Source organism: Momordica charantia, assembly GCF_013281855.1.
Source record: "Momordica charantia cultivar OHB3-1 chromosome 10 unlocalized genomic scaffold, Mcharantia_2.0 BLBB01000010.1, whole genome shotgun sequence".
NCBI lineage: Eukaryota > Viridiplantae > Streptophyta > Magnoliopsida > Cucurbitales > Cucurbitaceae > Momordica > Momordica charantia.
Window position 1 is genome coordinate 22,357,703 of NW_028275158.1, and position 24,083 is coordinate 22,381,785.

At 34.4% G+C, this 24,083-nt stretch overlaps 2 protein-coding genes and 1 long non-coding RNA gene across 5 annotated transcripts; all 3 read left to right on the plus strand.

Annotated features, from left to right (window-relative positions):
* Positions 1–2,424: 2,424 nt before the first annotated feature.
* Positions 2,425–7,525, plus strand: LOC148208791 (uncharacterized). The gene is made up of 2 exons (XR_015787324.1): positions 2,425–2,662; positions 7,156–7,525. It is a non-coding gene; the product is annotated as an uncharacterized LOC148208791 (long non-coding RNA).
* Positions 7,526–10,262: 2,737 nt separating this feature from the next.
* On the plus strand, positions 10,263–13,081 carry LOC111014781 (methionine gamma-lyase). Its single transcript, XM_022289601.2, has 2 exons — positions 10,263–11,249; positions 12,264–13,081. The coding sequence occupies exons 1-2, from the start codon at positions 10,457–10,459 to the stop codon at positions 12,845–12,847; spliced, it is 1,377 nt and encodes a 458-aa protein (XP_022145293.2). The 5' UTR covers positions 10,263–10,456; the 3' UTR covers positions 12,848–13,081.
* Positions 13,082–16,191: 3,110 nt separating this feature from the next.
* On the plus strand, positions 16,192–23,602 carry LOC111014791 (mediator of RNA polymerase II transcription subunit 10b). Of its 3 annotated transcripts, XM_022289611.2 has the most exons (8): positions 16,193–16,351; positions 16,700–17,046; positions 17,840–18,097; positions 18,195–18,275; positions 18,380–18,482; positions 18,601–18,690; positions 22,078–22,172; positions 23,231–23,602. In XM_022289611.2, the coding sequence occupies exons 3-7, from the start codon at positions 17,874–17,876 to the stop codon at positions 22,147–22,149; spliced, it is 570 nt and encodes a 189-aa protein (XP_022145303.1). In that variant the 5' UTR covers positions 16,193–16,351; positions 16,700–17,046; positions 17,840–17,873; the 3' UTR covers positions 22,150–22,172; positions 23,231–23,602. The 3 variants fall into 3 exon arrangements, with proteins under 3 accessions (XP_022145305.1, XP_022145303.1, XP_022145304.1); XM_022289613.2 differs by lacking the exon at positions 16,700–17,046 and having other exon boundaries at positions 16,192–16,351; XM_022289612.2 differs by lacking the exon at positions 16,193–16,351 and having other exon boundaries at positions 16,366–17,046.
* The last annotated feature ends 481 nt before the right edge of the window (positions 23,603–24,083 follow it).

Genomic DNA, 24,083 nt, shown 5'->3' on the forward strand with positions numbered 1-24,083 from the left:
CAATAAATTGTAAGTTCGATTCCTCATCTTCACGTGTTGTACATCTCGAATACCAACCTGACCATACTTGCAGCGATAATTTGTATCTATTTCTTTTATTGAGGTGGAAGGATCAAACTCTCGTACCTCGATAAAAAAGTTATAGATGGAGTACTTTCATGAAAAATGGTTAACAAAAAAATACTTTCATAGAAACTCGGTTAACAAAAAAAAGTTAACATGTTATTTTTATATAACGTATTTGGACGTGTAAATATGCTACTTCTAGTTGTCACATGACATATAGTTTAAAATTCAATTTGTTCATTAGACAATCGATTAATAAAATTTATTTCTTCTAATTGATACATCAATTTTTTGTTAGTAAGCATGGACTTACTTTAAAAAAATAGACATGTTTTGTACCTAATAACCTGATTGATAATTTCTTAACAGGTTGAAAGTAAAATTGGGAATTTTGAAATATTAATGATTAAGATGATAATTATCCAACGCATCAGAGATTATTTGGTATATTTAATATATTTTTTAAAAACATTGTAGGTATGGAATGAAGATTTGAAATTCCTTTTTCGTACAACAAATATAATGGCGGGTGAGAGAATATATAAGTATCTTAACTGCGGAGTTATATTCGTGTTGGTGTAGAGGCTCAATAAATATAAATGCTCAACAAACTAAGTTTTGGTTGATAATTAAATTTCACTTCATCTTTATAACTTTAAAAGTTTTGGTTTAGTCACGCTATCATTTCAATGATGTAGTTTCTAAAAGTCTCAATTTGAATTTTATGGGTCAAATATCACAAATTAATTTTTATATATTTACCGGTGACCATCTAATTAGGTGGTTTTGACCTACTTATTTTACTATATCATGGTTAGAGTTGAACGAGGAAAAAAAACTGGGTATATAAATTATAAAAAATCTGTAATATTAAACCAAACTATTGGGAGAAAATTTAAATTTATATACACTCAATTAAAGTATTTGAAATCATAAAGACAAACTTGATGTCTAAAGGGATTTGATTGGCAATTTAACCAAATGGTAAATTACAAGCTTTATTGGAAAAGATAAATGGGCCCTCCCCTTTTATAACTTTTGGTTTATCTGTTGAATTTATTATTGGAGAGATATCCTTGTCGAAACTAAATAACATGTATTGTATCTCATGAAGCATAAATTACTTTAGCCTAGTCCCATCCTCATGGTTATGGCTAGGTCGAGCTTGGGGTCGTAATCGTAATCTCGGGTTACTTTAGCCTAGTCCCATCCTCATGGTTAGATAGTTCGTGATTTAATTTTGATAGAGTTATTATTGAATCAGACTGTCTATCTATCAGATTGTTTGATGACTTTAATGATAAAATGTTGGGATATTTTATATTTACACTTTAACTACTAACTTCTTTTATTTATATTATATAGGCATTAATAGTTAACTGTAAATATAATGACCATTTTTCTAACTGAAAAATGTAGCAAAAAAAAATGAAGGTCTAACACAAAGGAAAAAATGGAAAGGTCGGTTATACCCTTAAAATTGGTGTTTTCTAAAAATGAAAAAAAAAACATTCACGATATACATAATATCGAGTATATCAATGATATACTTTTTTATTTTGAGTATAACATGTGGGGTAGGGGATATACATAATATCGAGTATATCAATGATATACATAATTGAAATGTCTAATATCAATTATATTGGTGATACACTTCATCTTAGATATATCATAATATACTTTATATTTGGTATATCAATTATACAATTGAAATATTTAATATCAAATATCGATGATATACTTCATTTAGATATATCAAAATGGAGTATATTATTTGATATATGAATAACAAACTTAAATTTTTTTTAGATAAAGAAATCTTTAATGTTATTTAAATTTATCAACGATATACATAATACGATGTTGATAATTCATATAGTTGGTGTGTCTGACATATTTCGTATTAAGTATACCAATAATACACATGGTATTTGACATATGAATTGTGTAACTGATATCAAGTACATCAATGATATACTAAGTACATCGATTTATAGAAGTAATAAGTGCAAAATCAAACTAACAAAAAAGATAAAAATTTGATTTGAAAAAGTTTGTCATATTTGAAGTTCAAACCATGGTGGTTACCTACCTATGATTTAATATCCTACGAGTTTCTTTGCAACGAAATATAGTAGGGTAAGGTGATTATTAGTGATCAATCGAGATGCGCAAGTTGGCGACACTAATATAAAAAAAAATTACCATATTTGTAAAACAAAGAAGTAGTCGCTATATTTACAAATATGACAAATATTTTTGCTACCCATCGAAAATAGGTGTGATTTAATGATTTTTTTTTAATTTTCTAAAAAACAGAAGAGCAAATGACGAATGGGCCATTAAATGGGCTTCTTCTGGAATTGTGCAATGGAAAAAGGATCAAATGGGCTTCTTCTTCTCGCGTCAGCCATTTCTCGCAGAAAGGGCTTCCTCAAGTTCTCTCCATCGTCGTCTTCTTCTTCATTCAATCAGCCTCCATTGTAGAATCCGCCTCTTCACTGCAATTGCATAGTAAAATTGCATGATTCAAGGCGCCAAGCTTCCAATTTCCGGTACGAATGGTCAGAATTTCGGGATCTTCATAGCGCCGGTGAGTACGATGAACCAGTTTCGATTAATTTTGATTGGAATGAATTCAATTCAATTATGTGTTTAATTTCATTTGAATAGTTAATTTCAAAGCATCTCTAATGGATAGAATCGAAAAATCCCGAAAGTCAAAAGAAAATTAAATAGGCTTCTCTTCTCCGGTCCGTCAATTTATAAGGCTTCCTTAGGTCGTCCCCATCGTCATCTTCCTCTTCATTCCCCTGCGATTTCTAAATCGGCCTTGGTAAACTAAATTCTGTGTTTAATTTCATTTGAAGAGTTAATTTTAAAGCATCTGTAATGGATGAATATCGAAAATGACGAAAGTCAAAAGAAAATTAAATAGGTTTCTCTTCTCCGGCCAGTCATTTTTCATGCTTCATCAGGTTCTTCCCATCGTCATCTTCCTCTTCTTTCCCCTGCAATTTCACACCATTCAATCAACCTTCATTGTATCATCCGCCTCTTCACTGCAATTTCATAGTAAATTGGGGGATCTTCATCGAGTTTCAATCAATTTGGACTGGAGTGAATTCAATTCAATTATGTTGTTGATTTTACTTTGAATATTTGCTTCTGAAGCATCTGTAATGGATGAAGATGGAAAGCTTGAACTCGCAAAATTTGAATGTGAATAAACAAGGTCCACTGACCACCACCAAAGGAGAAGCTGTCTACTCTTAGATAGACTTGGATTTGGATAAGCATTTTTTATTTTTTCAAATCAATTATTCCATACAGCAAACCCCATCTTAAGATTTATTATAACACCTTATTCATACACGTTTATAATGTCACACACTCCATGCCTACTAAGCGGTGTCAAGGTTACTTGGGATGGTCCCCATGAGTGATTCTTCATTCTAAATTTTTTGACAAGTTGGAGAAAAATGCAAGAACAGAGATAGAGATAATTTTTTCTTTTTTCAAAAAAATTCAAAGAGCAGGCAAATTTTGAGCGGTGATCATCAAAGCCTCCTACCGAACAAATTACTGGAAGTTGGTTTTTGAGTCGGCTGGTGCTGACCAATAGGATTCTAGAAATTGTTCATCACTGGTGTACAAGTTAAACTTCAATAAAAATGGTGAGTAAATACGATATGTACCATAAATACCAATGTTAATTTAGAGAAACAACAATGGGTTTGAAAATCAATTAAGAAAAACAATGTAAATGATAAAATCGAGGAAAAACCTATGGTAAATAGGGTTCTAAGGAATTGACTTCACCAACATCATTTACAAGTAATTAATTAAGTCGAGAAATCACATATCATAACTATCTCTCCCGAGCACAGTTACCTATCAAGAAACCAAAATCGTATCCATATTTAATTTTGTTAACAAGTAAAGGTTTTAAGTCTATTTCTTTTAAGAACTTTTAAAGTATTTCTAAATCTCTAAAATCCTGAATGTAAGATTTAGATTTATAGACAAATAATCAATTATAGACGTTAAGCACATAAATACACAAATAGATTAAGAAGAAATCAACCTTCCTTGCCCTTCAAAATCCAGTTCTGGTATTTCTCTCTCAAACAGGTGATAAAATTCTAACTCTCCAAAATAATTTCCCCATGGTGGTGCCCAGATTTTGAATTTATAAAAATCACGGAACGTTGAGACGTTAGAAACAGTATATCAATGTTGTACCCTAAATAGGCAGAGAGACCACTTCGTAGTGTTGAGACGCTACAAATAGCGACGTTAACGAATGTTTGCGCGGTGAATCTCGTAGCGTTAAGATGCTCTATAGTAGTGTTAAGATGCTCTAGAGTAGTGTACAGTGGCGTTAAGATGCTCTATAGTAGTGTTAAGATGCTCTAGAGTAGTGTGCAGTGGCATGACTGATGGTTGACGGCATACAACGTCTCAACATGCTGCCCCTCGAGTATTAAGCTCCAATTCCTTCCACTTCAACTTCTTTAATGGTGTGCTAGCTCAATCTCTGGAAAATATATAATTGTGTGTAAGACTTATTCGAACTCTGCTAAGTTTTACAAAAATGAAGTATGCTCAATAAAATTTAACAATATGTATAATACAAGACACCATATGAATTACTAAGTCTCAAATTAACATGAGTCAGTCGGTGATCCAAAAAAGATTGCTGGCCAGAGTATCAAAGGAAGATAGCCTGCTAAATATGTTTCAAAGACCGCAAATAAAGAAGTTTAAGAGACAGTTTAGTTACAGCCAAATCAGGTCATAAGAAGCAATCCCACGACCACTAACCGTTAAAGGTAGCTAAAGTCAGTATTTTTGAGATGTTTTTTCTTCCCCACTTTCACTTCCAAAGTAAATGGGAATAGCTTTGGAATCTTTTTCCATTTTTAATTCAAGGTGGGGAATAATATTTTTTCCATTTTAATATGAGGATAGGAATATTCAACAATATTTAGTATATTAGGGATGCCAATCTTATGTACTTCTTTATAATATCTCTAGACTCTCCCTAATTTTAACCCCCAAAAAAAAACAGAAAAATGAAAAAGAAAAGATGTTCACTCTTAAATACTCCATGTTTTATATAATATGATTTGTATATTAAATTATCTTATCATGTAATGATTAAGTACTTCATTTTGGAACAAAAAGTTGTAATAATTAACAATAATGATATGAATAGTTAGTTACTTTCCAAAAGAAAAAAAGAGAGAAAAATAGAAAAAAGAAAAAAAAATCATGGAGACAAAGAAAGTTGGGGATAATGTTGTGAGAATCTTGGAATATCCAATCCAAGATAATAAGGCAAGTGGAGATGGTGGTTCAAAATTTGGATAAGTGGAAGAAAATTATTTGCAGAGTTGTCTTTGTTAATCTGATGAACACGATTCCCTCAAAAACAGGAGCCGCCTTGACCAGTTTTCTTCCGTTTTAGTTCTATTTTAGTCCATTAACTTTCTAAAAATAATTATTTCTTTTTAGATAATTATTTTTTACTTGAAAAATTGGTAGAAATGTTAAAACAGATGATTCAATGTATATTTTGTGTTTATCAATATTTTCGAATATGTGTTTGGTTAATATATTTATAAACTAACATGATTTACCAACTAAATATTTAACTCAATCTACAATAATATTTATTAATACATTAAACTTTTATGTTATAAATTTTGGAGGATCATTATTTATATAACTTATAATATATTATATTTGACATATTTTAATTTTAACAAAAATTAAATGAGTTTATAACATAAAAGCTTTCAAAATTTGTAATTCTGTATTTTAAAGTTTCAAATTCAAAATTTGAAAACACCGAAAACATGAAAATGTTGGTTTTCTAGAATTTATATTATTTAGATCACATAAATCGAAAACAGCTTTCAAAAATAAATTTATCACAGATTTTAGTGAATCTGAAAATAATAAATAGAGTCTCAGATTGCACACCAAACAACTCTTACTTACCCAATACTTGATTTCAGTTATGGTTTGAGTAAATAATCATATTAACACGTTAGTCCACGAACTCGAGGACATACTATTAATTTGTTAAAATCAAAATAAAAGTACGCATTAAAATAGTTACTTTTTTAATTTATAAATTAAAAATGAAATAGACATTACGAGAGTTTGAAGACTAAAATAGAATTTTCTTAAAAATTAGAATTTAGATCAATATTTTATTAGGTTGAGAATTAAAAAAATTAGAAAAAAATATAATAAAAATCTTTATAGATAAGAAGGGGAAATTGGACATTTTGGTGTCATAAAAATGTAAGTGGGTGTCGTGGAAAACATGAGAGAGAAACCACCTTTTGTTTAGGATAAGATCGCTCTCTACTTTTATTTATTTATTCTTATTATTTTTTTGAATTTCGTGACATAAATATAAGATGATGATATGAAACCTCGCCAATAAAGTAAATAAAATGAACTATACTCATCATTTTGTTTGAAAGGTAGTTGAGTCCAAGTAAATATATAAGCAATTTAAAAGTTGGGAGAATTCTTTTTTTTTTTAATATGAAATAAACAACTATAACAAAAACAAAACAAGAAGAAAAAAATCTGGGATTGGTATTTTCGATAAAAAAAAAATTATTGATATGATAGACATATGGATACTATTTCTATTCACTGTTTGTTGGTTAGTATCACATTAAAAATAATGTGAGGTCCACCACATTAAATAATAATGTAATATGAAAAATGTTATGATGCAAAATTTGACTCTTCGTTTGGACAATTTATGGCTCGACCTTTAATCAAACCTATGTTCAAAGGCTTTACTGTACATAACGAAGATGATCAAAATGATTTTACCTGCACTGTTTTAGGAAGCAACAACATGACAATTCATATGTTAGAAAAAGGAATGAATTCATCCAGCTTGTGCATTCCTACTCTAAGAAAGTCCGTATTTCATTAGGAACATATCTTCGTCTTCCCTAATCTAATTTTATTTGTTCACTTTCCGCTCTATTTCACATGTAAAAGCGAGTCTATTTAGTGATTAAACTTTTCATTTATCACTTGACTCAGATAGATGATTAATGGCTTCACTGGAGATGAGATGTTACGGGTGAAATTATACTGAACAACATGTTCACATGGAGTGATGCTAAGAAGCAACGTGAGTCGAGCTGCCTCAGTGTCAAGCTAATCCAACTGGACCTTATCGAGTCAGTCTACACTCAAACTAACTCGAGGATGCTCTTTCTTATTTAAATAAGAAGATATGTCAAAGGTGCAAGATATCTTCTGCACCATTCTATTTTTTGTTATTATAATCAGTTGAATCATTTGTGTATTAGGTATTAAAACGTATTGGAATTATCACCACACCACACCACGTGCTTATATGTACAAGTGTTCGGGTACATTCGACATCGAAATCTAAATCCAAACCCTATCTCGTGATCGAAAAATTTAGAAATATTGTAGCCAAATGGGTTGTCTCTCGAAGATTCATTGGAAAACAATAGACTTTTGTGTTTGTTTTTTTCACAAACGATAAAACAAAAGCACAAAAGGGAATAAAATAATGTCATGCCATTTGTGCACGTACGATGCCGGGCCCACACTCCTTATTTCAGTGTCCTAATTGATTTCTCATCTCAGTTTGTCCATATCCATCGGACGGTCATTATTCATTCCACGTGTAATGTCACAAAACCAAAATTTATGTCCTTTTCGGGCCTAGCATACCAAATAGAATGTCTGTAAAAACTTAAGCTACATTATACAAAAAGGTAATTTCACCTTAGTGTTTCCAAATTTTTAATTTTACTTTTAAATTTTGAAGATTTCTATTATAATTCTCACTTCCAAGTTATGTTAAATTATAAATTTCCATCTCTAAATTTTAAAAATTTTCAATAACAAGTATCCAATTTTTATAATGTTGTATCTAATAAAATTTCCAACTTTTAATTTTATATCTAACATTGACTACTAGACATTAGTTTATGGATTTACTATATGCAATTTTTATAATGTTAAAATATCTATTAGATATTTTTTGAACTAAAGTTTAAGATTTAGATCTGTGTAATTATTTCATTATTTCATTAAAAAAAAAGGAAGAAAAGATTTGTGTAATTTAACCATAAAGTTGTAAGTAGCACTTTTTTTTTTTAATTTCAAAAAGAGAGAGATTAAACTATCGACATTTAGAATGACAATAAATATTTTATTAAATGAGTTATGCTCAGGTTGATTAGAAATAATATTAGGTTTAAATCATATTTTGATCTCTGTACTCTTGGTTTTGGTTCGTTTTGCTCTATATAATTTATCAAAACGTCAATTTTGGTCAATGTATTTTCAATTTTGTTCATTTTCATGCCTATATTTTTGTCCTTATACTTTTAGAAAATGACAATTTTTGATTCAATTTGTAAAATTTTGACATAAATTTTATACATAATAAAAACCCTTGAATATAATTTTATGGCTACATTTTCAAAAATTTTTAGAATGAGGTGACATTGCTAAAATTGTGATACAAACAAGTGAGATAAAAATGAAAATGAAATGATCAAAATGGTCACTTTTCAACAGTAAAAGACCAAAATGAACGTTTTCAAAAAAACAAAAATCAAAATGAACCAAAGCCAAAAATACATCGACCAAAATAATATATATTTAAATTGTTGATGCATAATTTAGATTAGAGATGCAACGCCGAAAGCTCCGACGAATTCTTGCAAACACAATAAATTTGCGAAGCGGTTTAGTGCTAAGCCTAATACGCTTCGATGCACAAGTCATATAAAAAGTTCCACTAAACGTAGCAAAAGTAGGAGTTGTATGTAGAACTTACCCCACGCTCCATATCTCTTCTTTTATTTATAGAGGAAGTTAGTCTCTTCCAATTGATTCGGATGGACCAACTCGATCAAATTTGGTCACCTCAACCTAGTCATGTCTGGTATGATCTCGACCCATCTAACTTTCTTAGCCTCACTTTATATTGACCTACGCCAATTTTACCCGTAACATTATTCAAACCATATTGGACCAGAAGAATGTGAATTTAGTAACGTTTTAATTAATTATTGATTTGACATTGGGCCCGTGGAGCATGGTAAAAGATACGAGAATAATCTGTGTGGCAGGATAAAGATCCACGTGTGACTCATCGGCTGATGTGTAGCTATGATGGAAACCATGACATGGCCATGGTATCATGGCATGCTAATCTATTATAAGATTCTCACCAAATTAATTATAAGCTTCAAAATAGATAAGATAATTAATTTCATCTAAAAATATAAATAAAGATTATTTAATTAGTCTCTTTGATCTCATCGGAAAAGAGGAAGAAAAGTCATCCAACCAAAGTTTTTCTTTATTTTTTCAATATTCTTTTGTTCTTGAAGATTTAATATTGTTTTTAACCTTCCAAAATTTAAAATGAAATAGTTTTATTTGTCACTATTTTTTTAATTGTTTAGTAGATAAATAAATAAACTTAATAATTGTTCATTTTAAATTCATATATTAAACTAAATATTTTTAAAAGTATATCTCAAAACTTGTGAAACTATATATTATCGACCAAAATATTAAAATCTATTGAACCTAAAAAATAATTGATATTAAAATAAAATCAGAAGTCCTGAAACAAAAATGAAATTAATATTTTTTCAAAAGATATTTAACCTTGCAACTATATAAAAAATATTCAAATCATCAACTTAAATTATATTTAAAACAATACTTATTTGACCAAAAAACTTCAAATTTCTTTCTTCTTTTGCATTTCTTTCTTGTAACTATCCATAACAATGAACATTAATAGAAGATTCTAGGGCACTTGAAATCTAACCGCTGTGATGACCTTGCTCCAATGCTTCTCCTCATCGAATGAGTCTCTTTGGATTTGTTTGGATGAATCAGTTCGATCAGTTTGACTCTTGATCCACGTCCTCATTTCATGTATAAATCTAATACAGTAATTTCACCTTGTTCGTTTCTCGTTCAAAACCATTGGTTGAAACAAAAAAAAATATGTTACAATTCAATAAAACTGAAACATCATGGGAGGTCCTCACCAAATATAAACATCATTCCAAACCAACTTCAATTTGGCATCTCTAAACAAACTCAAACTCATCCGTCCATCCACTTTCGTGTTTAATTTTACGTTTTACAAAAAAAAAAACCCCCCACATTTAATTTTCCACAAATCCCATTTGGAAACCAAATCCTGACCACATTCACTGTACACCCAATTTCATCCTCTCCCCTATATAAAGCAAACCCAATAATCCCAAAAACTACACGAAGCTATAAATAAAATTAAAATTTTTGAAATTCTCTGATATCTATTTTTCCCATGGCAGAAATCCGAGCCCTTAATTCCCCCTTGAAATTCTCCGGCGCCAAAAGACCCGGCCCCGACGACACCAACGGCGGCGGAAACGACGAGTCGTATTTCATGTCGAAGAAATCGGCGGCGGGCATGGCGGTGGAGGACGATCCGGCGGCTGCGATCGCGAACGCGCGGCACGAGTTCGGAGAACACGGAGGGGTAAACATGTCAATTGAGGCGTCCGCCACGTTCACGGTGATGGAGCCGGAGACGATGCGGCGGATGTTCTCCGGCGAGCTGGGGCCGGACCGGGACTTCTTCATCTACAGCCGTCACTTCAACCCGACGGTGCTGAATCTGAGCCGTCAGATGGCGGCCATGGAGGGCACCGAGGCCGCGTACTGCACCTCGAGCGGAATGTCCGCGATCGCTGCGGTGCTGCTGCAACTGCTCGCGAGTGGGGACCACATCGTGGCCTCGCGGACGCTGTATGGCGGGACCCACGCGCTGCTGAGTCATTTCTTGCCACGTACGTCGGGGATAACGACGTCGTTTGTGGACGTGGGGAATGTGGAGATGGTGAGGGCGGGGATTGTGGAGGGAAAGACGAAGGTTCTGTATTTCGAGGCGGTGTCGAATCCGACGCTGGCGGTGGCGGACGTGCCGGAGCTCTGCCGGATCGGACACGACCACGGCCTCACGGTGGTCGTCGACAACACTTTCGCGCCGATGGTGCTGTCGCCGGCCAGGCTCGGCGCCGACGTCGTCATTCACAGTATCTCCAAGTTTATTAGCGGTGGAGCTGACGTCATCGCAGGTACTCTTATTAACTCTACTGTGTTCTGTTCTTGTTTTAAAAAGCCGAAAATCAAATTATTGGTCAAATTTCAAAATTGAAAAATGTGTTTTTAATTTGTTTTTTTTAATGTATTTTATAAGTTTTATTAAGAAAAAAAAAAACTAAAAATCAAATGATTAAATATATGGATGAAAGTAGATACTAGACAAGAAGATAACAATAAAAATTAATTGGGACTAAAGTAGATATTTTGACTGTTTAAAAATTAAAAAATATATTTTATTTTATTTTAGTTGAGAGATTAAAATATATTTTTTCTATTTAGGTGTAAGTTTACAACAAACATAAAATATATGACATACTAAGATAATTTTTAATTTCTGTCCTTAATTTTTTAAAGATCTTTAATTTTATCCTAGTTAAGTTGAATGATGGTGATTATATGATATAGTTCAATTACCGTTGAGCTGTGCTCTTTTTGATTATGAATATGCTACTTAAATTATTAAAAAAGTGGAATATACTACCCATGACACATCAAATCCAATTTTTTTAACTCACCAATTAATAAAATCTATTTCTTTCCATTTATTTTCCAATTTATAATAATGACTTAACTTTTTTTTAATTTAATATATTAAAACTAAAATTGAGAATTTTAAAATATTAATAGTTTAGTACACAACTTTTGCAGCCTAACTTTGAAACATTGCCCTACCATTGGTATCTCCATCCCTATCCCAACGAAAGAACTTTTAGAAAAAGTGGGACACGTTTGAAAGACCACATGAATAATACGACAATGAGTCATAGGTCACGAGGCACCAACATCAACCACACACACACAACACATCATCACTCATCAGTACATCACACATATCCCCATCAATGTTTGTGAATCTTCGTTTACTTTTCCATTAGAGAAAACAAATGCCATATGGATGCGAGAAAAAGATTAAATATATCGTCGCTTATTAGCTTAAGCGCTTTTAAATCTTGTAGTGATTTAACATGGAATGACTTGGTGTGTAGGCGCTGTGTGCGGACCTGCAAAGTTGATAAACTCAATGATGGACTTGCGACAGGGGAGCCTAATGCTTTTGGGGCCAACAATGAATGCAAAGGTGGCGTTCGAGCTCTCGGAGAGGATTCCGCACTTGAGCTTGAGAATGAAGGAGCATTGTAGAAGAGCTGCAGAGTTTGCAGAGCGGATGAAGAAGGCAGGGTTGAAGGTCATATACCCAGGGCTACCAGACCACCCACAACACAAGTTAATGAAGAGGCTTGCAAACTCGGAGTATGGGTTCGGGGGGATGTTGTGCTTAGACATGGGAACTGAGGAAAGAGCCAACAGGCTCATGAGCGTGCTCCAAAACAACACCCAATTCGGGTTCATGGCAGTGAGTTTAGGGTACTATGAGACCCTTATGTCGTGCTCGGGTAGCAGCACGAGTAGTGAGATGAACAGGGAGGAGAAGCAACTGGCTGGGATCTCACCCGGACTCATAAGAATGTCCATTGGATATATGGGTACGTTCGAGCAAAAATGGAGCCAATTTGAGAAGGCTCTTGCTAAAGTGCAAGATATGGGCCTTCCATTTTGCAACAATAACTAATTTTAGTACAACAAATGTGAGGTGTGAGAATTTGAACATTCAACTTTAAAATGAGTTATATATATTTACTGCTAAACTAGGTTTATATTAGCAGTAAGCCTCCTCTTGTATCCAGAGTGCCTTCTGCTTCCTTTCTCCAGTTTCATTAGTTTAGTACTTTTGGACCGTGGACTTAGTTTCCTTTGGCCACTTAATGTATAAATTTGATTATGAATATGTTCTTTTCCTTCTTCATATGTTTCTAATATAATAAATGAATATTTGTCAAAAAAAAAAAACAACGTACCAATATCTCTTGGTTGAAAATATATGTCAATTATCATCATACTCGCTTTGACAATACACGAATTAAGTGGAAGGTTATGTTGTTATGATGTTTTAGTCTAATAATAATGTGTTAGACAATAGTCTGATATCTCTACAAATACAAATAAAAGTTTTGGTGTTTTTTCTTTAAATAAATAAACATTTAGATGATAGTAATTAGTCAAAACTCTCGCTAGAAAAAAATATAACTTAACATACGTTGTCAATCACCTCTAAGTTATATATTCATAATAATTTTTTTTAACCAATTAGAAAATGTGCTTTTAAAAATAAATTATCCTTTAATAATATAGTTGCTAGCCAATTAGAAAACACATAAATTTTTTTTTGAATATTTGTAAGTTTTTGTAAAATTATTATAATTTAATATATTTATCACAATTATTTTTATCCCTTTTTAAATGTAATTATAAATTTTAAAGGCTGGTAATTAACACCCGTCGCGAGAGAAGAGGTCATGATTTTGAAATTTGACACGTACTAAAAAATAAATTATAAATTTTAAAGTTGTAAATTTAAAATCTGAAATACCACGGAGGTAAAAAAAAAGAAGAAGTTATTTTCATAATTTTTACAATTTAAATCACATGATTCGAAATAAGGGAAATTAGGATTTTTGACCCCTTTCAATAACTACTATGGACTTTTGACCCCCTTTTGATTTTTACAGACTTTCTATCGCTTGCGCTTGCTTTTCACTCTCAAGACAACGGTCTCTCTCTTCTATAAATATAAAGCGAAGCAAAGCGCATGGCGCTGAAGTGAAGAAAGCTCAATAAACACAGACGAAGACGATGCAGGGCATAGCATAAATGAGACCGCTGATCATTTCATAAAACATATATGCTTGACCTTGATCGATGCTTTTTTTTGGGTGACTCACCAACCGACCCAGCAGTGATCGATGACAGAATGGTACGAACAAATCCAATGACTTGGATTTGGTAGTTCTCCATTTTCTTTTCTCTTTACCCCTTTTGATATCTTTCTAAATGGGTGTGCACCTCCAGATGGGCAGGGGTCGGCCTCCCACTCTCTTATGCAGCATTTATTAGCTTAGCTGAGTTGGGTGGATCGTGCAATAAGCCTCTCTCGACCCTCCCTTTCTCATACGTCTTTATGAAAGCCTCTCGCCTTTCGAGATCCGGTCCATCATGAGTTGATCCATCCACCCCAGATTTCTGACCCCTCCCCTTATTTTGCTTTGTAAAATTACCAAGTTACCCTCAATTTAAAAAAAGAAATCAAACCCAGCCCTCCCCTCCTTTCCCTCCCTGTCTCGGTCCTTCCCCTCCCTCATTCACTATCTCGTTGTCCATCCCAGTCTTCATCCCGGTCTCTCCCTCACAACCAGAAAGTTCATCACCGTCGTTTCTTCTTCGTCTCCCTCACTTCGTCTCTATCAGAGCTTTCCCCCTTCCCTAATTGAGGTAATTTTTCTTTCGAACTCGTGATCTTATTGTGAATGATTTTCTACCTTTTTTTTCTTCGTTATTTGCGTGGGTGTGAATGATTTCAACCTTCGGCTCTATCTGAAGTAGCCAAGGTTATTATAAAGTTTGATTTATTGTTGCTTCCATTGTTTTGTTTTAATTTTTGACTTTCAGGGTTCCATCTCGGCTTTAAGCCCGGTGGATTTAGGACCAGGATGAAACTCTGAAAGTCCATTCCAAAAGGATGGACTTTCTGGATTCCATCTCGGGCCTCATCCCGGTTCGAAATAGACCGGGATGAAGACCGAGATGGTATCCAGAAAGACCATCTTTCTAGAATCCATCTTGGGACTTATCCCGGTTCGAAATGGACCGGGACGAGGCCCAAGATGGATTCCAGGAAGTTTCTGGATTCCATCTCGGGCCTCGTCCTGGTTCGAAAGCGAACCGGGATGGCCCAAATAGCAGAAAAGCAGCGGGCGGCAGAAATTAAGCAAACAACAGAAGAACCCCAAGCGGTGGCCCAAATAGCAGCAGGCGGCACCGCCACAACGGCAGCACGCGGTGGCGACCCCAAACGACAGCAACCAGCGCGACAGCAATCTTAAATGGCAGTAATCGGCACTGACGGCACGACGACTAAATCTTCTCTCTCTCACAAAGGAAATTTCAATTCTCTCCCCCATTTGAAAAAGCAAATTTCAATTCTCTCTCCCAATCTGAATAAGAAATTCTCGATTTTCCTCTCAATTCAATTTAATTTGATTGGAAGAAGGAAATATAAGGGTTGAAGATGAGAAATTTCTAGATTCAATTATAATTTCAAGATCAAAGATCTTTTAATTTTCTATTCAATTTTAGTATGGAAATTAGAAAATTTCGTGGATCTCTCTTCACTTTCAAACCTCTCCTCTCCAATAATTTCTCCAATTTTGAAGGAAATATCTGAAAAATTACAAATAAATTCGCCCACTCCCTCTCTCTCCATTTCGAACCGGGATGAGTCCCAAGATGGATTCCAGAAGGATGGTCTTTCTGGAAACCATCTCGGTCTTCATCCCGGTCTATTTCGAACCGGGATGAGGCCCGAGATAGAATCCAGAAAGTCCATCCCAGGGTTCCGGTCCTAAAACAATGGAAGCAACAATAAATCAAACTTCATAATAACCTTGGCTACTTTAGATAGAGCCGAAGGTTGAAATCATTCACACCACGCAAAGAACGAAGAAAAAAAAGGTAGAAAATCATTCACAATAAGATCGCGAGTTCGAAAGAAAAATTACCTCAATTAGAGAAGGGGGAAAACTCTGATAGAGACGAGTGAGGGAGACGAAGAAGAAACGACGGAGATGAACTTTCTGGTTGTGAGGGAGAGATCGGGATGAAGATTGGGATGGACAGCAAGATAGTGAATGAGGGAGGGGAAGGACCGAGACAGGGAGAGAAAGGAGGGGAGGGCTGAGTTTGGTTTCTTTTTTTAAATTGAGGATAACTTGGTAATTTTACAAGGTGGAGGTGTCATAAATAGATAAAAATCAAAAGAGGATCAAAATTACAGAGAGTAGTTATTGAGAGGGGTCAAAAATCCCAATTTCCCTCGTAAGAAAGCCCAAATTACCCCCTTCCTCTCGATTTCCCCCTTTCGATTTCAAGCTTGGCTTCCGCCATTGGCATCGGATTTAGCAACCTCCCGCCATCGCGTTACCTTTCTCGCTCGGCGTCTCACCTCCATCTCTCTGCACTTGTAAGATTGAAGCTCTATCTTCTTTTAATTTTCAATTATTTCTTCCGTGCTTTCTGCTACTCTGGTTCTTGATCGAGATTTTAGGAAATCTTGTTCTTCGGTCCGTGCTTTCTAAAATTCTTAATTGTGGGGTGTTTCGTTTCCATCTTTGATTTATGGCTACATAATTGCCTTCCTTCGGATTCATGTTTAAAAAACTTTCCAATTATGTCGTCACAATTAATTGGAAGCAATCTTGTAATGGTTGTAAGGTTTTGTACGATTATCGTTTAATAAAAAACCCTAAAGACTTCTCTCTCTTCGTTTCCTCCCTGGCCTCCCATCCCTTATCTTCTTCGTGGAAACCAGCCGCACCAGCCCTCCCTCGGCGTCGTCTCCGGCAACTCCTAAGTGGTGAACGATGGCACACAAACCAGCAGCGTGCTTCCTCGGCTTTCTTCTCCTGCGGCATCTGTGCGCAGCGGCGGTTTGACAGTTACCACGAACAGCGGATACTGTGGCGGTGAGAACCCGGACGGCGTCCTCCCTTGCAAGCGACGGTGGAACAGGCAAGTTCGGTTCTGTAGCAGTCTGGCCAGATCTTAGAGTTCCGGTCTTCTCTACCTACTCTCGCATTTGCATCAATTGATTCCAAATCTGTGTATCTAACGCTTTTGCCACCGTTCAAACAAAGATCCCCAATTAGTTCGATAAGGGTAAGTGGGTAACAACCTTCTCGTTCCCCTTTCTGATTAACGTTCTGAATTTTCTTTTTGTTGTCTAGTAATCGATCCAAATCAAGGGCTTGGAAAGTAGATTGGGGCGAGTGTGCGTGGAATTGTTCCTTCTTGTTGTTGACTCTACTATGTATCTTCCTTATATTTATGGTTGTTGGACCTAGTTTGAGAATTTTTATTTGATATGGCTTGATTTAGTTTACTTGTGGAGGGTTGAAAGCATATTCTGACGTTTGGATGAATGTGTTGTTTGTTAACCATATGCTTGTTGGAGACTAGGAGTGGGCTGTGAGTTCACGGGATTTAGTTGACTTAATAGTCTTTATGCCTTAGGGAGAAGGTTTAAGCATTATTCTTCTTCTCCCAACTCCCAACTTGAGCATCACATCAATTGAAGGTGATGTACATTTCTAACTCTTGTATTTTCACCTCAATTATAATTTGAAACGTACGATACACGACATTTGCGATTCAAAACACGATTTGAATCGTTTTGCCTTCATTTCGTTCTGAATTGTACGATATGTTTTTACGAACCATCTTACGTTTTTAACAACTCGTTTGTTCTAAATATATAAGTTATCGAGTTTATGTAAAACAATCAACTATTGATTTCAGCGTGAGTATGCCGATGGCCATAATTCATAAAGCAAGTGGGCATTAGCCAATTCATCTCAGTAAAAAAACCTGTTAACTACCACTAAACAGTTGCTATGTAATGAAGTACCTAACAACTCTTTTCTCTTGAATTGTTGCAAAATATGTATTTCAGAGCTCCAACACATTTTTGAAGTGAAAATAAGACAATGGATTCGGCTCAGAATGCATCTTCAGCTGCTGGGACTGGTGGAAGTGGTGGCAATGGATCAGTCATTAACGATACATCAGCATCGGCAACAGTGGATGACTCGAAGCAAAACTTGAACCAAGTAATCAACTCCATACAGAAGACTTTGGGCCTCCTCCATCAGCTTAACCTCACCGTTTCTAACTTCAATGCGGCTTATCAGCTGCCTCTTTTACAACGCCTGTATGCTGATTTTGCTTCATCTAATATCTAATTCTTTATTATCTCCGTATTCCACTGAGTCCACTCTTTACCAGTGATATTCTTCTTGACTTTACAGTAATTCTCTCGTTATGGAGCTAGATAACATGGTTAAATTATCAGAGAAATGCAACATACAGGTTCCTATGGAGGTTCTTAAGTGAGTCTTCGCACCACCTTTTTTGATCTCTAACTCTGCGAACTTTTTCTATTTTGTACACTACATGGTTCTCTTGGTCCAATTCTTACTTTTCTTTTAATTAGTTTGATCGATGATGGGAAGAATCCGGATGAATTCACGAGGGACGTAATAAATAGTTGCATTGCAAAAAATCAGAGTACAAAAGGCAAAACTGATGCGTTCAAGGTAGTCTTTATGTCCCTATGTGACAGGCTGTTAAAATCTACTTCACTCATATTTGTATCTTGATTTTCAAAAATTCACAAAAATATTTACTGAACCTTGTACCACATACTATCTTCAGGGTTTACGGAAGCATCTTTTGGAGGAACTTGAACAGACATTTCCTGATGAAGTCGAGTCATACAGAGAAATTCGTGCTGCTTCTGCTGCTGTGAGTTATGATTTCATTTCTGCTATCAATTTTATTCTACCTTCAAATATTTCTCAAAATCATCTTTTTGTTTTTTCATTTTCAAACTTATCAAGAATATTTTATTGGCTTTTATGGATTAACTTTTGCTTTGTATCTACTATCTATAACCATAAGCTATATGTTTTTGCAAAGTTTGCATCATCCTTTCTTGACCAGCACTTCTAGCTATTTATATCTTTTTAGTGGTTTTAGACCTCAAACATCAGAAAATTTAAATATGTTATGGTGTCAGTTATAGGTATAGTTGGATGTCCATTGCTTTAATTATATGGTAAGTTATTGAAGATTCACTTAACTGCATAGGAGTATTTTTAATATAAGATATTGAACGATTTGTTTTCTGTTGATTTGAGTTTGTGTGTAGGCAATAGTTGCTTTATTATATGGTTTCTATTGGTTTTCTCATATTGTCGAAGAATGAGATCGACTAAGTTGCTTTTTGTTTTATGCTTCATAGGATGATTGAATTCTGCTTGCTTAAATAACTTCTTTGTGGTTATTTTATAAACATCTCTTAAGCCGGAATTCCAATATTCTCCTCTGTGAATGAAAGGAGTTAGATGTTTTTAGAATCAGATTGAAGTACTTTAGCGTATAGTTAGTTGAATGTTGTTTTGTGATTAGCTTATATGAAGTAAATGACTTGAAATACTAACTTGCCTTGAAGTCTATAATTACCCTTCCACTGTTGAACTTGCGCCAGATGATTGATAGTTTTTTTCTAAAAAAAACCATGATAGTGATGATCAGTGATCACTGTTATTCCATCTAGTGTCTGTCTCTATCTATGCTCTGGGTTTCACTCGATCATTACTAAATTTTTCATGATATTAAGGTTTTTGGATCATGTGGTCAAGTGTGGAATTATGGTACTGGAGTTTCCATACTTGGTGGCAGTTTTAACTTTAAGTTTCACTGTTGATGATCACTAATTTACACTTAAGTGATTATGTAATGCGGAGTTGCTTCTTGTAAGGCAGTTATATAACTTATATTGTATTAGGACATTAGAACGAGTGTGAGTCGTGTGATTTAGTTAGATACAAAAATTTTGATAGTGGCTAGAATTTTATTGCAATATCAAAGTGGTACGCCGTGGTGATTGCCTAGGGCTATCTCTCTTCTGAAAAATTTTTCTACGAGATTGCTCAACTCTTACTTGCCTGTTGCCTTGCTCACACTATTTATAACCAACCTTTTCTAGTAAGCTCATTATCTAATAGCTAATTTACCCATCTAAATTATAATATTCCACTACCTCCAAAACACACTATTTTTTTCCCCTTTTGATTGACTACTTTCGTTGAGAACAAATGAAAGAATATAAGGGGGCAATACAAAAAAGAAAAGCCCAAGCAAAAAGGAGTCGAGATGAATCCAAAACAAAAGAAAAAGAAGAAAGAGAAACAAATTACAAAAGGGGCTCCAATTCAAAATTCAAAAGAATGAGAGGTAAAGGAAAATCACTAAAGTTCTTGGTGATGGAAACCTAAAGGGGTGCGTTGAATTGAGCCAAGTCCCAAATTCCTCCCAAAGAGTTTCTCTTGTCACTAAAGATTCTCCTCTCTCAAGTCGTATGTTCCATAAAATAGCAAAAATTGCTGCTTGCTGCAGAAACATCCCTTTTATCACGAAAGGAGGTGAAACAGCACCTCGTCCAAGCATGCGCTGGGACGATTTGAAGACGGAATAGATACTACATCCATATAATCTTGCTTGAGATACGAGGTTCATCCAGACTCGAAACATCTTTAATTAGACCAGAATTACAGAATCTAAGCGGCAAATCCTTTCCAGTCATCTAGTAATTCATTGGTGGCTCGGCTCTCCTCATAAATGTCTGCAAGAGTTATAGAACTATGCCCCATAAGAGGGTGTTTATTTTTGGTTAATAAAATGATCATAAGAGTTCATCTTTGCTCATTTTTCCCTGTTTGCATCCTTTCATTGCGCTTTCTGGACTCTGGTTGAATTGTTTGATTTCTCCCCTTCAACTACCACCCCAACCCATAATATCGGTAGTTGTGTTTTTATTTTCGTTTGTTGCTTTCATTATTTTTTCTTGAAATCGTGCCCATTTATTTTCACTTCCAAGAAAATTCTTAAGCAAGCAGATAGCACACAGTTCTTCAACCCATTTTGTTGGTTCTTTCCAGGCTCGTGTACCATTCAAGAGATTTGAAAAATACAACCCAAAGTTTGTCCCATGCAACACCCAACCCCAAAATTATTCTCAACTGTAATTTGCACTATTCGTGAATCCCCTCCTCGCTCCATCTCCTAGTATAACCACTCCTTGATGTTTTTTGTCATCAGAATCTTCAAATTATCAGGTGTGAGGAAGCTAAAGTGTTGCAAGGATTCTCTAAAAAGACGCTAAAGCTTTGATGCCCATCTGTACATGCAAGTACCTGAAATGAAATCAAAGGATCCTCTATTCTTGTTGACTGTTTGTCTCGCTCTACCACATTCGTTCCTTGAAGTCCTTGCCTACTTGTATATTTGCATCTGTTAAATTAGCACCAAAACTTTCTTTCTCCACCACTGCCAGATGATTTTGGTCTCTTTTGCCTCAGTCTGTATTGTATCGGCTTGATTTGCATGTTTCTTTTGCCCATATTTTTGCTTGATACCGTAGTGCTTTCTTACTATTTTGTCTCAAGTATAATTTTTCTTATCTGATGATGTTTAATTTGCGCTTGATAGTTCCTGGTTTTAAGTTTTAGATTTCTCCAGCTTCAATGATGGCTCTTTCTTTCTTTCCTTTTTTTTGTGTTTTTAATTTAATTTTTCCCCTCTAATTGCTTCTCTTTTCAACATTACTGGCAGACACAATTTTAGCCACCTGTTTCAATTTCATCTCCTCAAATGGCATCATTTTTGTTAACGCCATCTCTTTCTCCAATTTCTTTAATATCTCCAACCTTTGAGCAACATCTTCCTATGCTCTAGATTCTTTCCTGAGATCAAATGGCTCAGATATCTATTTGATAGAAACCTAATCTCGAGATTGAAAAGAAAATAAGGAATAAAGCTTGATTGCAATATTGAAATATGCAGGTGATAACCTCCCGAGAGGGCTGTAGGTCTCCCTCGACCTTTTCTTACAAACTCATCATCCCATAACTAATTTTATGCCCATGGCAATTATGAATTTGGTTAGCTCAAAACTTTTGCTTAGATATGTTGTGAGATCTTTTGATAGTGATGGAATCATATCGAGAAAAGAGAGAAAATCGGGAGTCGGAACTTTGCTCCTCTATACCCGGGACGGGGCAGTAGCATTGTTTATTATGTTTTCCTATTATTGAGCTCAAACTTTAGTCTTGTTGCAACTAATTGCAGGAAGCAAAAAGGATAGCGCAAGCGCAAAGTATGTTACCAAATGGAGATGTGAAGGTCAAGATGGAGGTTTAAGAGCCCTTCTCATTGATTATCAGGTTTTTGAAGTTCTTCTCTTGCCATCATTCTTTATTATGTCTTCAGCATTCTTCATTCCTTATTAGATTTATTAGATTTAATACTTTTGCTCGGGTCAGTTTGTAGGTTTTTTTTGTTTGTAATTATGGTGTTATGCTTTTGGATGGGAGCACTTTCTTCAGATGAGACTTATTTCTTTGGGCTGTTTTTCTAGGCCGTATTTTGTCATTTTTTATTTTTCTCAATGAAAATTTCAGTTTCTCATTAAATTTTTATTATTATTTTTTTTTGTTGCCATTTGTTTGATGATTTTAGTCTCAATTCAATGGATTAATAGTTGAATAACTGAAAATTTTATAGTTTTATATCCTAACTTTTTGATATTAAATTAGAGCTAAAACATATTTACTTTTTGATGTTAGAGGATGATGTTATTCTATTATTAATCCATTGAATTGAGACTAAAATCACGAGACTGAAAAAATAGCTTTAGCTCTAATTTAATATCAAAAAGTTAGAATATAAAAATATAAAATTTTGCTCCTCTGGACTTTTAGCTCCATACCAACAAAATTTTATATTCTAACTTCTTTTTAAAATATTAAATTAAACAAACCATGCCCCTTCTCCCTTATTTGTCCTACCCCTAACAATGTTGTGATAATTTAGGACTCGTTTGATAATGTTCCCGTTTCTTGTTTCTCGTTTTCAAGTTTTATTAAGAAACTCAAGTATTTTGCATCTAATTTTGTTTATTGTTTCTCATTTTTTGTATAGAAATTTTGGAAACAATCAAAACGAATTTCTTGTTTCTTGTTTCCATTTTCAGTTTGTTACAAAACATTGATATAAATATTGTTTGAGCATGTTTGGATTCATGGGTGTTGGGTCATACGATTCTATTTTTATTTATATCAAATTCAAGTTTCTCTGATTACTTTTGGCATCGTTTTTACTTGAATTATACTTGGACATTGAGGCCGACACAGTTCTTGTAGGAATTCACTGGTATGTAAATAATGAATGAATTAAGGTGAGGCGATGTTTTAAAGTAGGAATTTTTGTTGCTGAAAAATAGGTGAGATGGCTGTTCGTCGGTTTCTCCATTCAAACTATTCGGCAGCCTTCAATGGCGGTTGCTGAATTAGTACTGCAAATGCCATAGAAGGTGGAGAGATTTCCTGACACTATCAATGGCGGACAAGAATGACAACCTTAAACCCCACGCAGTGTCAGTTTGTCCGATTCAAGTTTGAATTTTTCCTTTTTTCTTTTGTTTTCTTTTCTTTTTACTGGTGAACGAATCTTTCCATGTCTGGATTCTCAGTTTTCTGATAACAAGTATTTGTAAATTCATATACAATTCCTTCCCTCATACAAACTCATGTTGGAGGTTTACATTTTTCTTTTGGGATATATATATGTTAATAAGTGTCCATGCTTTTTAGAATACCATCTTTAATCTTTATCCCATCTCATGAATCATATGGGATATTAAACATTTTAGCAACTCAAACACACAGCGAAAATATTTATGTAAATATTATTTCTCCTAGTCATATGTATATGTATAAAATAAGAGTGACTATTAATATATGCACATTTTCTTGTGTCAGACACACACACTAAAGAGGTTTTATTAGACTTCTATTGGGAGACATTTTATTCTCCTAATAATACTTAGGTGCTTAATGATTACCATTCATCTTTCATTCATTTTTTATTGAGAAATGTCGAAGAAAAATCGTTTAGAGTTTTTTAAAAAATAAAGAGCTGCCAAATTTTCAGGGAGATGGACTTGCGTCCCAGCCCTATTTCAAGTTCAATTAGTGCCAAGTTGAATCCAATATTGTTACCTGCCAACTTCTATAAATATGCACAACAAGTTGAGTGACGGTTTGGTATGCAATCTGCTGCATAATTACATATAC

Excerpts from the sequence above, each read along its gene's own strand:
- LOC111014781 (XM_022289601.2), top strand. The coding sequence starts at position 10,457 with ATGGCAGAAATCCGAGCCCTTAATTCCCCCTTGAAATTCTCCGGCGCC. Across the intron at positions 11,250-12,263 it reads TGGAGCTGACGTCATCGCAG|GCGCTGTGTGCGGACCTGCA; the intron begins GTACTCTTATTA and ends CTTGGTGTGTAG.
- LOC111014791 (XM_022289613.2), top strand. The coding sequence starts at position 17,874 with ATGGATTCGGCTCAGAATGCATCTTCAGCTGCTGGGACTGGTGGAAGT. Across the intron at positions 18,098-18,194 it reads CTGCCTCTTTTACAACGCCT|TAATTCTCTCGTTATGGAGC; the intron begins GTATGCTGATTT and ends TTGACTTTACAG. Across the intron at positions 18,483-18,600 it reads GCAAAACTGATGCGTTCAAG|GGTTTACGGAAGCATCTTTT; the intron begins GTAGTCTTTATG and ends TACTATCTTCAG.